The sequence below is a fragment of the Myotis lucifugus genome, unplaced genomic scaffold (assembly GCF_000147115.1).
Source record: "Myotis lucifugus unplaced genomic scaffold, Myoluc2.0 scaffold_318, whole genome shotgun sequence".
In the NCBI taxonomy this organism is placed as follows: Eukaryota; Metazoa; Chordata; class Mammalia; order Chiroptera; family Vespertilionidae; genus Myotis; species Myotis lucifugus.
Genome location: NW_005871366.1, coordinates 314,481 through 330,645, shown reverse-complemented (window position 1 = coordinate 330,645; position 16,165 = coordinate 314,481). Strand labels below are relative to the sequence as shown.

General features: G+C 36.1%; 1 protein-coding gene across 1 annotated transcript in view; it reads right to left on the bottom strand.

Annotated features, from left to right (window-relative positions):
• UBR2 (ubiquitin protein ligase E3 component n-recognin 2) overlaps positions 1 to 16,165 on the bottom strand; it is a 124,980-nt gene that overhangs the window by 28,881 nt on the left and 79,934 nt on the right. The window contains 16 exon segments of the mRNA XM_006100547.3: positions 587 to 786; positions 1,534 to 1,712; positions 2,034 to 2,114; positions 2,226 to 2,335; positions 4,848 to 4,950; positions 5,915 to 6,069; positions 6,476 to 6,524; positions 7,278 to 7,380; positions 8,996 to 9,048; positions 11,370 to 11,494; positions 12,462 to 12,525; positions 12,657 to 12,779; positions 13,520 to 13,551; positions 13,554 to 13,584; positions 14,223 to 14,333; positions 14,987 to 15,048. Of these exon segments, the coding sequence (XP_006100609.1) occupies positions 587 to 786; positions 1,534 to 1,712; positions 2,034 to 2,114; positions 2,226 to 2,335; positions 4,848 to 4,950; positions 5,915 to 6,069; positions 6,476 to 6,524; positions 7,278 to 7,380; positions 8,996 to 9,048; positions 11,370 to 11,494; positions 12,462 to 12,525; positions 12,657 to 12,779; positions 13,520 to 13,551; positions 13,554 to 13,584; positions 14,223 to 14,333; positions 14,987 to 15,048 (1,581 nt within the window).

Genomic DNA, 16,165 nt, shown 5'->3' with positions numbered 1-16,165 from the left:
CTCAAGACAGTACACTTTGGATCTATCCATGAGACAAAATAATTGTTATTTCTGTGTGTCAACTAATATACAAGCGTGTGGAGGAATGGGAATGATTGTTAAGTAGCAAAGCGTGTTAATGTTATATTACAAAGAAAAACTTTCCTTTGAATCCCTGCTATTTACGAGCTGTGTAATTCAGAAACAATATTTAGCCTTCTGCAATGTTTCCATATCTGTCAAATGGGGAATTTCTGCCTAAGTTACCTGTCTAAGATACCACCAAGCCTATGGAGTTATTGTTAGTTTAATAAAATTTCTGTGTATCACCACACACACTAGGTGGCAGTCATTATTATTTTTTTAAATATATCTTTATTGGTTTCAGAGGGGAAGGGAGAGGGAGAGAAACATCGATGAGAGAGAATCATTGATTGGCTGCCTCCTGAACACCCCCAACTGGGGATGGAGCCCATAACCCAGGCATGTGCCCTTCACAGGAATCGAACCAGGGACCCTTCAATCTGTAGGCCGACGCTCTATCCACTGAGCCAAACCGCTAGGGCGGTAGTCATTATTAAAAGGAGAGGATGAAGCTATGACTTACCTGGATCCTGAATGACTTTATTTCTGTTTTTTGATAATACAGTTGATCTTTGAACAAATGCTGCTAGGACCATTGCCTTGCTTTCCACCTTCACCTCTTGCTCCTCTTGACATAATATACAGGTAACAAATTGTCTTTGTTTAGGGACCTGAGTTTGTGCTGGGCCCAATGCTGTAAGTGTTGTATCTGATACCATAGGGCTGTAATGAAAGGTCATGAATATAATTAATGAGCCCAAGAAGTTTCTACATAATCACAAAACAGTACATGCCAGGTATGCACACATATGGTTTTGATGACTTAAAATGCCAGAAATCTTTCATATTTATCATACCATCTCCTTTAATCCTTAGAGCCTTCAATATGCAATGCAGAAGCCATACACTCAGTTAACTGAGCCTAGTGTACTCACTCTTTGTTGTTTTGTTTTTGTTAATCCTCACTAGAGGATTTTTTCCCCATTGATTTTTAGAGAGAGTGGAAGGAAGGAAGGAAAGGAGGGAGGGAGAGAAACACTGATGTGAAAGAGACACATCGATTGGCTGCCTCCTGCACATGCCCTGGACAGGGGCCGGGGGATCGAATCTGCAACCCAGGTACGTGCCCTTGACTGGGAATTGAACCCACAAGCCTTTGGTGTGTGGCTGGTGCTCTAATCACTGAGCAACACCTGCCAGGGCACTGTGTACTCATTCTTTTGTGAATGACAAGGGTCTTTGTATAACATCTTAAGCATACACATTAATTATCTATAGTTAGAGATACACTCATATACTAAAAAACTCAGATTTATAAGATTAATTCCTTTAACTAGAGGCCACAGAATTCACCTATCAATCTTCTAAATTACTTTAGGATAAAAAATGTACTTATAAGGAAAAAAATTCTTTCACAGTTGAGAATCAATGGTCAAGAGATTTAAAAATTTTGATTTTTAAAATTCTTACCTATTATCAAGAACAGCAGAGTTAGAGGCTTCCTCCGCTACTGTCTGTTGGAAGAGGTCTTTGTTCTCATCAATGAAGTTCCGCTGCATCTCAGACATCTGGGCCATGACCTTTTCCCTGCGCAGTCTGGCAATCTCAGCTTTTCTCTTTCTCTCAGCCTTGTCTTTGTCTCTTGAACTCTGAAATTATGCTTCATTTAATTAGACCATTAAATGCTAAAGAAAATCCCACCCCCCCAAAAAAACCCCAGAAATATCTTTATTGTAAATACTAATTAAAAACTATTCTACAATCTCACTTTTCTAAACAAAAGATTTCTTCATCAACCTAACATGTTAAAAAAAAAAAGCAGACTATAACTATTAAAAATAGACAAGTAGTGGCACCTTTCTTGGAATTTACATTTTTGTGACTAATATCAACTATCAACTTATTGCAGATAAATTTAAATAGTGAACTTGCTACAATGTTTTGGTGTTACCACACTCTACTTTTTATACCTCTTCTGTTATGGTTCCTTCTGTCTCTGCCACAGAACTGGCGGATGAACTCTCCCTCATTTTCTTAATAGAATTAAAAGTCTACAAAAAAAAAAAAGCATCAGTTATTCTGAAGCTATGAAACATTATCAAAATTTAAAATAAGCATTTAATGTTTCTCACAAAAAACAAGAGTGATGCAGAAAATTGTACCTTTAATATCCACCTAATCATGTCTTTGTGGACTTCCAGGTAGGGAGCATTCTGCAGTGTTTCCAGCATTGCTAGTATGCTGGGGGAGTTGTTTGGTGCTTCACCAGGTTCTAGGGCAGAAAAAATAAAAGGCGCAATAACAACAGCTAACACTTCATAGCGCATATTACTATGCACAAGATAAATGAAGTTGCTTATAACATCATGAGCCTATCAGTTGATTTCAGCTCTACTTATTAGAGATTTTCAGTACTTCTTAAGAATGTGACATATTTGTACTTCACAAACAAGTTAACAACTAGAAAGCTTTAATCTTTCAAAACTGACATCTTATACCAAAATGATTATTTTAATTAATTAAAGTCCAGCTAAAAAGTCTTCCTGAGATTCTATAAGTCTAAGAAAATGAATTGGGATTAAAGGGGTGCATTTGTGTTTAATTATACCAATTTGCTGTGACCTTTTCTTTAATAAAACCTAAATATAAAAAATTCTTTCTTTATGAATTATTTCTTTATTTGAGGAAAAGACATGAAAGTCAAGTCCACAATTTTAAAAAAAGGTTTTTATTGATTTAAGGGATCTGGGGTTGAACCTGCAACTCAGGTACATGTTCTTGGTGGATAATTAAACCCATGACCCTTTGGTGGGCAGGCCAATGCTCTAATCACTGAACAACACCCATCAGGGCTCAAATCCATATTATTAAGAGTACATTTAATCCAATGTTAGCTAATTTAGTTTTATATTAAGAAATGCCCAATTACTGAGTTTTCTTATACATGTCCTTTTTATTTTTTAAAATCTTTATTACTGAAAGTAATACATATTTCTCCCTTTACTCCCCATTATAATTACTGATTTTCTTGATTTAAGTGTTACCATTCTAGCAAACTGTTCCTCTTTCCTAAAAGAAGAGATTGAACTATGTGATCTTTCATATTTTTCCAGACCTAAAATTCTGTGGCTAGAGATTAGGGATCTGGCTTTAAATAATGTGTTTTAATTATTTGAAATGTTTAAAGAGAAATATGAGGAATGTTCAGAGAAAATGATTGTTGAGAGGAAGAAAAGAGAGGAGGGCAGGGAGGGAGAACCTGAGATCATCAAAAGATGAGTTAATGAAATTAGAAAGTTTTCTATGTGGTTATTTTAAAGTAAAAACACTGGTGATAAAGAAGACAAAAGACAATGTTAATACATAGAAATACTGGCAGAGGACAGTAGGGAAAGGCTGGCACCTAAGACCATAGTTTTCAGTGAAAAGAGGCAGTTTCCCCTCTTCCTTCCACAAAGGGGGAAAATAGAGATCTATGAGCACACAGGACTATTCCTGCCCACCTCCCAGTAGAACCTGATATTCTCAGTCATTATCTTTTAGGAGGAAATGGCAGAGAACACAACACTGAACAAAGTTATAAATATAATCCCTTGCAATCAGGGAATTCATAGACTCCCATTTTACCATCTCAGCATTTAAACACCTCAGCAAATGGTGGATGGTGGTCGGGGGCAGAGAAAGCACAAGATGAGCCTGGGGCAGTCATCTTTTGTACCCAAAAGCAACGTGATATTAACGGGTTGGGTCAAAAGGACAAAGCAGCCAACTGAACAGACTCCCACTGACCAAATTTGGCACAGTTTGAGGATCAAAAGGAATACTGATGATAACTGACCATAAAACACTGAATAAAGAACAACCCACAAGTAAGATGAAAACAAAGACGACCCTAAGCAAAAAGAGTCACAATTGCCATCCCTGCAGGTAATTATCAGACCAACTGCTTATTCTGAAAATTATAAAGAAAAAGCTTCTCTTTAGAGGTAAAATGGTATGATGTCTGAAATAAATGGTTCAAAAAAGTGTGCAAATGTAAAAGCAAATATACTGAATCCAGGTGGTAGGTATATGATTATAAAACACTGAATAAAGAACAACCCACAAGTAAGATGAAAACAAAGACGACCCTAAGCAAAAAGAGTCACAATTGCCATCCCTGCAGGTAATTATCAGACCAACTGCTTATTCTGAAAATTATAAAGAAAAAGCTTCTCTTTAGAGGTAAAATGAGAGGAAGGGAGAGAGATAGAGTTAGAAACATCGATGAGAGAGAAACATCGATCAGCTGCCTCCTGCACATCTCCCACTGGGGATGTGCCCGCAACCCAGGTACATGCCCTTGACCGGAATCGAACCTGGCACCTTTCAGTCCGCAAGCCGACGCACATTACTTTATATAAAATAATCTAATCGTTTAAAACTAACTTTATTGTCTTCAATATATTTTTATAAAATAACATCAACAATTTAGAGTGAAGTCCTGATAGCATACTTTGTTTTTAAAAGTATATCTTAAGAGTTTAAAATGTATGTGCTACACTCATTTAATTTTCCTGTTTATGAATGAAAATTCATATATTTTAAGTATATATAGAGCCGAAATATCTTTATAAAAAATATATCAGGATCTGATACAGTACCTTTACTACATAAATGAATATTATATATAGCCTCAAATATATATTCAAATTTGGATTTCCTATAAGATCAAATAAAAGGCTATCTTACATATTTAAAATCACTGCTATTTTGAGTTAGTTTAGTAAAAAGTGTATACATACTTGATATCTTCTGAGCAAAGGTAAATGTTACTACATGCTCCTCCATGACATTCTCCAAATGCTGTTTTTCTTCTTGTAGTGCCATTCCAATTAAATGTAACACCTCAAATAAATAGGTTTTGTAACTTTTAGTAAAACAAAAGTGCATATTTTTATCAGAAATAAAAAGAATTTACTTTGAAAAAAAGAAAAATCAAACTATCAACGATTAAGTGCAATAAAAAACAATTCGAAGTATTAATTTTTATAAATTCAAACTTTACGGTTCATTTTGTAATAAAGCAAGGGAACAATTTCTATTTCAGCTAAGAAGAAAATTCAATTGCAAATGCTTAGGGTAAGTTAAAATTATTTCCATATGTGACCAGCAACTCGAATAACATATAATTTTTGGTTTTATTCTTTCCCTACAGTCTTGAAAAATCTTCTAAGAATCAATGGCCAAATGATTATAGCTGCAAACATCTACCATGTAATTATCTAGTCTACAATACTACCTAGTTTAATTTCTGTATCTAAAAATCTTAATCATCTCAGAAAGATACATACTTTTATCTCTAATACCATACAATTTATAAAGATATTCAGAGTTCTTCAGTATATCTCAAAAAATTAATTACCAGACTTCTAAGAAAACATGTTACTACACTGACTCTACCTTTTTTTTGCTCTTACCGAGTATTTTTATTGCTCTTACCATGCTTTCCAATTTTTGAAGCAGATATATATGTGCGTGGTGTCTTTGTACCTGTCCTCAGACACAGGGCTCTTGTGGTTGTCAGATGTGCTAAAACTAGGTTAGCCTGAATGACAGGCAGCAAACGCTATATTAGGACCAGTCAATGAGAGGCAGATTGGCCAACAGGACCAAGATAATCACAACTATGTGGTCTAAAAAAAATCTGTCAGGCTTGTATTTTATTGGCAGACACAAAAGCAGTAACAATATATTTTAAATTAAGGTAACTAACACTACATTTGTCCTAAATTTTCTGTGTACAGATACTGACAAACGTATTTTGGCTTTTACTACAAAAGATATAAATAATAAATGTCTTCAAACCTACCCTTTGCAACATGGACTCAGACCAGGCATATCCATTATGTTCTACAGCCCAGTGCAGTATTGTTCTTATGATGTACAACATGACATCTGACTGCAAAATGTTAACCAGGCTTGCAAACAGAGGGCAGAATGGAGGCAAAACTGGAGGTGGAAGTGCTGAAAATAAAGTTATTATTGGTTTCTTTTGTAGAACATGCTTAAAAAACTATCTCTTTATTAGATACTTTTGATAGTCTTCACTCAAAGAATTATTCATTAACATGCATCTTAAAGCTATATTTTACCTTAAGGACAGTCAAATGCCTAAAAACAGCTTCATAAATAGCAGTACAAAGGAAAGCTTTTCTTTTCCCTAGAAATTTCTTAAAACCTGAGATAAAACCATTAAGCAAGAGATGACTCAGTACAGATATTTCTATATTAATATATTAGTCCTGTGAATGTTCACTAGGGAAGCTTATAGTTATATCTTCCACTTCACCAGGATAAACATCAGTGTCAACAGAAAACTATTTTAATAACTAAGAGACTGACATGAGATTTTTGGAAAAATTAAAAATACCTGTATCTTCCCTATTTTGTCTTTTTAATTTCCGTTGAGCTTCCTCTGCCTAATAAAAGAAAAGTAATTTGGACAGGGAATTAGTAATACAAAACAGCCTAATATCTGAAACTACTGACATAATCTTTGTCATATTATCTTCTGACTTTAGAAGATTTTTATCTTTAGTTTTTCAATCCCCCCCATTGATATATCAAGGTTAATCCCCCACTCCCACAATGGGTTCTGTTTTGCTTTACAATGGAGGAGAAACATGTACAACCAAAAACTATTTAGGTTTGAATGCTATGACATGCATCAAAAACCAAACAAAAACTTCATGTTTAAGTTTTATTTAACGCCATTTCTTGAAAAGGTATTTTAAGAGTAGACTGCTAAAAGGCAAAATTTAACTAGCTAAGAATAATTAGGAAAATTCCTAACTCACTCTGGAAAGGCGCAATGCTAAGTTGTAGCAATTCTGAAATGCGTATAAAAGAAGCTAACTGATTATAATACAGGTTGACAATTTGTCTTCAAAAGCCAATAAAATACAGTTATATGTGTGTGGATATGTATATAATCATATAGATCTTATATATCTATCACAAAACACTGGGGGCGGGGAAACCCAAAATGTTAGGTGGTGTTATAAATAACCTGTATTTTCTTGTTTGTATCTTTTTATATTTTCCAACTTTCCTACAATAAAAATGTATCCCTTTTTAATCTGTGAAAAGCAGTACATTTTGCTTAGACTGAAACAATAGGAAAACAACCCAACTCAACCCTTCCCCAGTACACTTTTAATTTTTCCAATTACCTTGGACTGCTCTGCCCTTGAAAAGTGATAGAAATATAAGTTGAACTCTTTGGCACATTCTGGTTTCAGTTCATACATGCCTCTTCCTGTTAATCCAGGTTTCCTAGGGGGAAAAAAAGGTCCTTAAAATATTATTACTGAAGTCATACTAATGACTAATTCATGAGATAGTCTTAGATAACAGAATAAAAAATCAGAACTATTGCCCTAGCCCAGTGGTCGGCAAACTCATTAGTCAACAGAGCCAAATATCAACAGTACAACGATTGAAATTTCTTTTGAGAGCCAAATTTTTTATAGGTAGGTACATTGTTATTAACTTAATTAGGGTACTCCTAAGGCTTAGGAAGAGCCACACTCAAGGGGCCAAAAAGCCACATGCGGCTCGCGAGCCACAGTTTGCCGACCACGGCCCTAGCCGGTTTGGCTCAGTGGTTGAGTGTCGAACTATGAACCAGGAGGTCCCAGGTTTGAGCCTAGTCAAGAGCACATGCCCGGTTGCAGGCTCGATCCCCAGGAGGCAGCCAATCAACGATTCTCTTTTATCAATGATGTTTCTATCTCTCTCTCTTCCTCTCCCTTCCTCTCTGAAATCAATAAAAAGATATTAAAAAAACAACAACATAACAAAAACCAGTTAATATTGCTGGTGAGTGTTAAGCTGGTACTCCTTACCTTTTTAAAAATATATATCTTTATTGATTTCAGAGAGGAAGGGAGAGGGAGACAGAGACAGAAACATCAATGATGAGAGAGAATCATTGATTGGCTGCCTCCTGCATGCCCCCTACTGGGGATCGAGCCTGCAACCCAGGCAAGTGCCCTTGACTGGAATCGAACCCAGGACCCTTCAGTCCCCAGGCTGATGCTCTATCCACTGAGCCAAACCAGCTAGGGCTGGTACTCCTTTCTGTGGGTGAAATTGGCAATCTACATTCCACGCTTTACATGCATCCGTTTTATCTAGCATATCCACAATGAGTTTATCCTAATTGGACAAGTGAATCTGATGGTGGTGCAGTGGCAACAATTCAAAGTCTAACAGGGAATAGGTTACACACATAATGACATCTCCAAACAATAGAACACCATTAAAAGTGATGTTAACTTCTATATTTTGACATGTAAAGATGTCTGCAATACCAGTAGAAAAAAGTAGGTACAATTTTAGGATTTAAATAATTATTTTCTATATATGTATTTTATATTTTTTCTTAAAGTGTGTCTTGTCTTCATAATTGACAAAAATAAAGACTGCCATTGGGATGGGGAACCAGGAAAAAGCAGGATTAAGACACTGCCTCCACAACCTTAAGGGGATAAACTAGTTTACTGATTGGGCCACACACTGGACACTAGAGACGGCAGCACTCAGAGGACATTCCACAGCTTAGGTGGCACATTCAAATGGAACAATGAAAGCAATTTTAAGGAAGCTTAATGCATTTACTTAGATCACCTGCTCAGGTTAATTTTAATTATCTAAAGCAGTGAACACCTATTCTGAATACAATGAAAATCTTCATAACGCTACTTTAAGTTGCTGAGCACAGGGCTAGATAATAAAAAGTCAGTGAGAAATAGAGTTGTGAATTATGTATTTGGAAATGTTACTCTCTGAAGGCAACAGTATCATTCTCAGTTCCAACAAATGAAGCACGCTAAAAAAAATGAATGTATAAAAAAAATGAATGAGAAAAAATATAAAGTAAACTCACTTGAAATGGGCAACTGCTTCAATGACACTCTCCATGCCAGTCTCCTTGTTCTCCTAACGGTATAGGAAACAAATGAAAAAGAAGTCATTACCATAGGGAATCAAGGTGACAGCTTTCAAAAGGAATTAAATGAAAACAAAGTACACACAATATTTAAATAAAATTTATGTACAATACTATAATGTTTTGTGAAGTAGTTATACTAATTTCTTTTTTTAAAAAATATATTTTATTGATTTTTTACAGAGAGGAAGGGAGAGGGATAGAGAGTTAGAAACATCGATGAGAGAGAAACATCGATCAGCTGCCTCCTGCACACTCCCTACTGGGGATATGCCTGCAACCAAGGTACATGCCCTTGACCGGAATCGAACCTGGGACCCTTGAGTCCGCAGGCCGACGTTCTATCCGCTGAGCCAAACCGGTTAGGGCTATACTAATTTCTTATCTATGTTCAGTAAAACAACATTTCCTAAATCATATCCCATTCATGGTAAAAATGTTACTAAGAATACTGTGAATAAAGAATTTTCTGGTGAAAAATGTTTGGTAAGAATAGTTGCAAGGCATATTCACTTTTAAAATGCTGTTTTAAATTTTATTACTCATTCTAAAGTCTAAGTGAAATTAATTGCTTTATCTAGTAACTCAGGATTCATTTCTTGCATTAAAAAGTACAACTAATTTTCTTTTTAAGATCAATAAAATTTTTTTTAAAAATATATCTTTATTGATTTCAGAGAGGAAGGGATAGATAGAAACATCAACGATGAGAGAATCATTGATTGGCTGCCTCCTGCATGCCCCTCACTGGGAATCAAGCCTGCAACCCGGGCATGTGCCCTTGACCGGAATCGAACCCGGGACCCTTCAGTCCGCAGGCTGATGCTCTATCCACTGAGCCAAACCAGCCAGGGCTCAATAAAATTTTTTATTGATTTTTAGAGAGAAGAAGGGAGAGAGAAAAACATAACATCAATTGCTGCATGCCCCCTACCAGGGATCAAGCCAGCAACCCGGGTATCTACGTGCCCCGACCAGGAATAGAACCGGCAACCTTTCAGTGCATAAGCAATGCTCAACCAACTGAGCATCACTGGCCAGGGCTAAAGAACAATAAAATCTTATCTTACCTCGATATTTAGGGATATTAAAAAATTATAATTATTGTTGTTTTCTTTCAGGTGTGTTAATGACATATAGACAGATTTTCTTAAAAGCCCTTCTCTTTTAGATCAGTTTCTCAACATTGGTACTCTGACCTTTGGACCAGCTAATTCTTTGTTATGGTGTGTGTGTGTGTGTGTGCGCGCGCGCGCGCACGCGTGCTCACACGTGTGCACGCACATATCCTGTATATTGTACAATGTTAAGCAGTATCCCTGGCCTATGCTCACTGGATGCCTGTAGCAACACATACCCTGCCTGAGTACCAAAGGTCCCCTTGGGGTCAAAATCGTCCCTGGTTAAAAACCACTGGTTTAGGTATGTACAGTTCTATTAATAGATGAAATGGTAAATCTCTACAAAATAATCCAGTGGGGTGTAGGGACGAGGGGTTGGGGTAAAGATAAAACAAGACTGGCCATCTGTTGAAGCCAGTGATGGGTTCTTTATGTTTTCTATTTTTACATATCTTCAGAAGTTTTCATAATGCAAAGTTTAAAGGAAGGATTACTATGCAGCAGTACAGGTTTAAATCCTAGAAGAATGAAACTAGAGTTCAAAGTTTCTATCTATATTTAAAATTTGGAAAAACATTTTGAAAAGACTCAATGAAAATTAAGTCCTTTCCCAACTTTAAGTTTGGGGTTTCTAAAAAGCCCATGGCTGAAAAATAGGTGGCTTAGCACTTACGATCCTGGGAGGGAAAATCATTATAATTAACCTATGAAAGCCCATGTGAATTACCATTTTACATTCACTAAAAAGAGAAATGGTTCACTAAGGAATCTTCAGAAGGAAAAGGTTCTGGAAAATGTTAGTTTACTCAACACAGCTGAGTAGGTTTTTCTCACTCCCTTCTTCAAAATACTCTATCTGTGTCAACTTTGTACTAAAGATCCTATAATAACCTCCCTCTAATGGATATCATTTTTGTATAATATACAAAAATTCATTTCCAAGGACTAGATTTACTTTTTTTAGCTACTTACCTCTTTCAAAGCTTCACTGTAAAATATTCTATTCCTATGCTGCTTTCCACTCCCAGTCCCTAGTATTCTCTTTTTCTGATTATTTCTAGTAAGAGTGACTCGAGTTATACATGTCCTCGAATTGTGGAAAAGGTATATACAAGTAAATCTATAAATACTAAGACTGATAGGTAGGAAAAGACTGTTATAATTTTCTTTTTAAAAATGTAGGTACTTACATCTTCAGGTAAAGACTTTACCAATTCACTATGAGCCATAGGTTTGATGCTCAACTGATGGATAATCTCTCGCTTAATTTCATCTGTAGCGTTTACCTGTCCAACTCCAGGACTAAATCTCTCTCCTGTTAACAATGAAAAAGTATACTCATACACACACATTTAACATAAATACAAGACTTATGTGACATATACTTATAATTCACACAACACAATATATTTTTCTTTCTGTACAATGGAAAAGCAATGACTGGCCTAGCAACGAGTTAGGGGAGAGGAGCTTCCAATTGTACTTTTGAGTCTCAGGAACAACTGGTGAGTGAAGGTTTTAGACAGTGGCAAGAACTTTGGTTGCCATTTTGAAAGAACAGAATCAGAAGGTAGGACGGGATTAGATATAGTAAAGACTTGGTACAGCAATAGTTGTACCAGTAGTCTAGGGAACTGCTTTCATGCCACCTGCCACATGGTAGCAGGGAAGGAGAGCCTTCCTCTGTGTCCTATCTAGTGGCAAATGAGATATCATCTTCTAATACCTCCTTCACTGGTATCTCCTCCTGACAGTTGCCAGGAGTCTCTGCGATATAGACTGTATAGAGTCTGAAATAGCAGGGAAGGTAGAAGAAGGTAAAGAATAAAAGAATAGCAAAGATGGAGGCAACAGGACTGAAAATATAGGCAATAAGATATCTGCATCGACTAGCTATAGGTCTCTGTTAACTTGGAACTGTTATGTCTGAAGTCAATATGTCACTTTTGCACCACAAACCATGGAGGGAAATATAGCTAAGATATAAAGTAACAGTAAATAGCTCCTAACTATCCTATTCTGGCTAGCTAAATTCTCCTCCTCCCCCCTCCCCAACACTAAGAATCTTTCACTGTATTCTGCTTCAGCAGTTGTACTCTCTTTTTCCCGAAGCAACAGTGTTGTTATTCTCACCATTACAGTAATCAGAAGGGAGAAAAATCTCCTTCCCCTAAAACTGAGTAACTACTCAAACAAAAGAAACATGGTTTAGAAACTCTGAACTATATGCTACCACAATAGCCAATATCATTTACAAATGTCTCAAAACAATTCAAACTTACCAACCAGCATTATAATGAGGTACAGCATTTCTTCTATTAGAGTATTGTTTTGCTGGACTACATCCTGTAACAAGTGGTGGGGGAATAAAGTTCAGAGATAAGAATAAAGATACTGTATTATTTCAATGATTAACATTAAAAAAAGAAAGCTGTTTCTTTAATGATGTGTTGTGGTCTCATGAAACATACTCTTACCTTATGGGTAATTTCAGAACTAAGTCTTTTTCCATAGTCTGGAGTACTGAAAATCTGATAAAGTTCAAAGCGACTGAGCATTATCATCAGGAAATGATTTGGATCCATCATGGAGACACCTGTCTTTTTTTTTTTTTTTTTTTAGATGAAGAAAAAGAGGAAGGTCAAAAGCCCTATTAAATAATTAGTGAAAAATATTTTGGTTTGTACAAGAGAAAGCTGCTTACTTGTTTACCAATCCCAATAAAAGATGGAAACCCATTTAACCCCATTCCCTACTTGTGGTAGCTTTAAGTGTGAGCAGGAATCTAAGCTAGTAAAACAGAACAAAACAAACCCCTAAATCCATACATCAGAATAATGTGGATTTTATGTTCTCTTTTCTCTTAATGCTTTGAATTAATTGTATCCCTCTGGATTCAATTCTAAAGTTTTATTTCAGGGTTCCCTCATGGCAAATTCAGGGAGTTTTAACATAGTTAAGTATCACAGTTCTTGGAAATCAATTTAAGGGGTTGGGTTTTTAGCCAGAGAAAAACGAAGAAAGGATAGCTTTCAGGTTTCTTACTTTAACAATTATATGATAGTTGAACATTTCACCAAGGTAGAAAACCCAAGAGATGAAGAAGGTATAGAGGAAGTCAGAGTTATATTTTGAATATGTTCATGTTAAATCTGAAATGTGTCCAAAATCTCGATGGAAATGTTCTATAGCCCATTAGTCATATAAGTTTGGAGTTTAGTAGATGGGGCTAGGCTAGAGTTATAGATCTGGGAGCTATTATAAGTGTTTGGGTTCTATGGAATTAACAAGAAAAAAAATACTCCTCATACCTTTAAGTGTAATGCTTTTAATTCATTACCTGAAGCATTATTATATCCTTGTCAAACATTCACGTCTGCATTTCACATTATGGTAGTAATAAATCTAAAAAAAAAAATTGATTATATTGGGTAAATAGGTTTTCGTTTGTGCAGCTCCATCCTCTCCCCACATTCCGAAAGAGCAAATGGGTTTTGGGCAAGTGTGCATGCGCACACAATGTGATTTCTGCAACAATACTCTTGATAAAGATTAATGAATTAAAAATTTCCATATTACAGTGGTCACTCCATGGTTCACATTTTGGATCCAACTTTCTGAATTTCTCAACAAAGTTATTTCTATAAGGTTCATAGCTAAGAAGGGGGGGGGGAGGGCCAACCTATATCAAGCCTTGGTGAGGTTTAAAAATTAAAACCTCAATTTTGGAGTTATACTAACAGAAATTTTATCTTTAAACCTAATTTAAGTAGATAAAATCTGAATTTTTATTTTTTTAAATATCTAATTTTGTCCTAAAAATGATTGCAAGTAAAGAATCAAGAAAAGTGCATTCCTACCTTAATATTGTTTCTTGACAAAGTATAGATAAAAGTTTTAAAACTTTTTTGGTTTAACAAATTTATCTTCTCAAATAATTTTAATATAGGTACAACTTTTAATGACTAAGTACACTGAAAATTACATCCTTCACAGAAGCCAAGGAATGAATTGAAAAATCTCCATAGAATTAAGACACTTACCTGGTTTACTAGAGAGAACCCATTTCTTCTCCACATTCCTGCATGTACTTGGGCACATAAAACAAGACATCTAAGAGGGTGTTCTATCAACATGGGTGGGCTAAGTTCACTCTGTATATACAAAAACAAAAACACAAAGGTCTAAACGCTGAAGAATACTGTTTGATAGAGATTGAAGTTTTAAATAAAACACAAGTTAAAATTCTTTCAAAGTATGTTTGTGTGATGGTTAATTTTATGTCAGCTTGGCTATGCCATGGTACCCAGTTTTTTAAGACCAGTCTAGATGTTTATCTGAAGCTATTTTGTAGATGTGATTAATATTTAAGTCAGTAGTCTTTGAATAAAGCAGATTATTCTTCATAACAGGGGGTGGGCCTCATCCAATTAGCTGAAGGTTTTAAGATAAAAGACTGAGGTCCCCCCAAACATGAAGAAATTCTGCTTCCAGACTGCCTTTGGGCCTCAGACTGCAATATCAAAGTTGGGAAATCTGGCCTGGCCTGTCAAACTGCTCTGCAGCCATATTTCAGACTTGCCAGACCTCATAACTGCATGAGCCAATTCCTTACAATAAATCATTCTCTGTCTCTTCCTCTCTCCATACATAAACACGTGAGCACGCATACACACACTCTTCTTTTTCTCTCTTTATTGATTCTGTTTCTCTGGAGAACCTTGACTAATAAACTTTGTTTCAAAATGATTTCAAATACACGAAGCATAATAAATAGGCATTTACTTTTAAAGTTAGTACTACTTACTAGAGGTAGGAGCTCTGGAAATTTATATGCCACTTCACTTTTGCTTAATAACACATGCAAACCTACATGGAAGAACAAACAAAAATGTATTTTTTTAAATGAAACTCTTTAGGAGAAAAAAAACCCCTAAATAATCACTCCCTTTAGATAACTTCTTTTCTCTTTGAGAACCTATCATGCTACAAATTATGATATAGAATGAATTACACTAATAAATAAAGCCTTCCTCTCACGAACCTCTGCATCAAAGGCACACTTGGAACTAGCCTTAATTACATGTACCAACATACAATGATGACATTTTCTAAGTAAATGTTAGGCATAGAAACATAGCAAGAGCAGACATATAACTATCAAAGTAACTTATATATGTTTGCCAACGTTAACAGTCATATTTCTTTTTTTTTTTTTTTTTTTAAATGAAGCAATGACTAGGACATAGAAAAGCCTCTTTTTTTTTTTTTAAATATATTTTATTGATTTTTTACAGAGAGGAAGGGAGAGAGATAGAGAGTTAGAAACATCGATGAGAGAGAAACATCGACCAGCTGCCTCCTGCACATCTCCCACTGGGGATGTGCCCGCAACCCAGGCACATGCCCCCGACCGGAATCGAACCCGGGACCTTTCAGTCCGCAGGCCGACGCTCTATCCACTGAGCCAAACCGGTTTCGGCTAACAGTCATATTTCACTTGGTAATGGAGTTTCTTCCCATTTAAAGTATTGTAGTGCAAGATCCTTCTAGAAACTGAACAGAGAAACTGGCCCTTGGATTCACTGTATTGATGCTAACCTCAGAATTAAGTTCTCCAGAACTTCCAGTTTAGGATCAAAGCTCTTTGTTTCCTAAATGCAAAGGGCTCATTTGTAGCTCAACCTTAGATAATTCTGTTAACTAAGAATTAATTGTCCTGTTTATGTTGTATAAACAGAGAATGCTTTTTACAATTTTATCAATAGAGGCCCGATGCACGAAATTCGAGCAAGAGCCTTACCCCCCTCTCGCCCCCGCCCGCCACCGCCGCAGCCGCCTCTGCCTCAGCCCTGCGGCAGCCATGGGCCTCTGCTGCTCAGCCCCCGCCTACCATGGCTTTGTCTGGAAGGAAGGACGGCCAGAAGGACATCTGGTCTAATTAGCATATTACGCTTTTATTATTATAGATATTGGCCACTTGGTC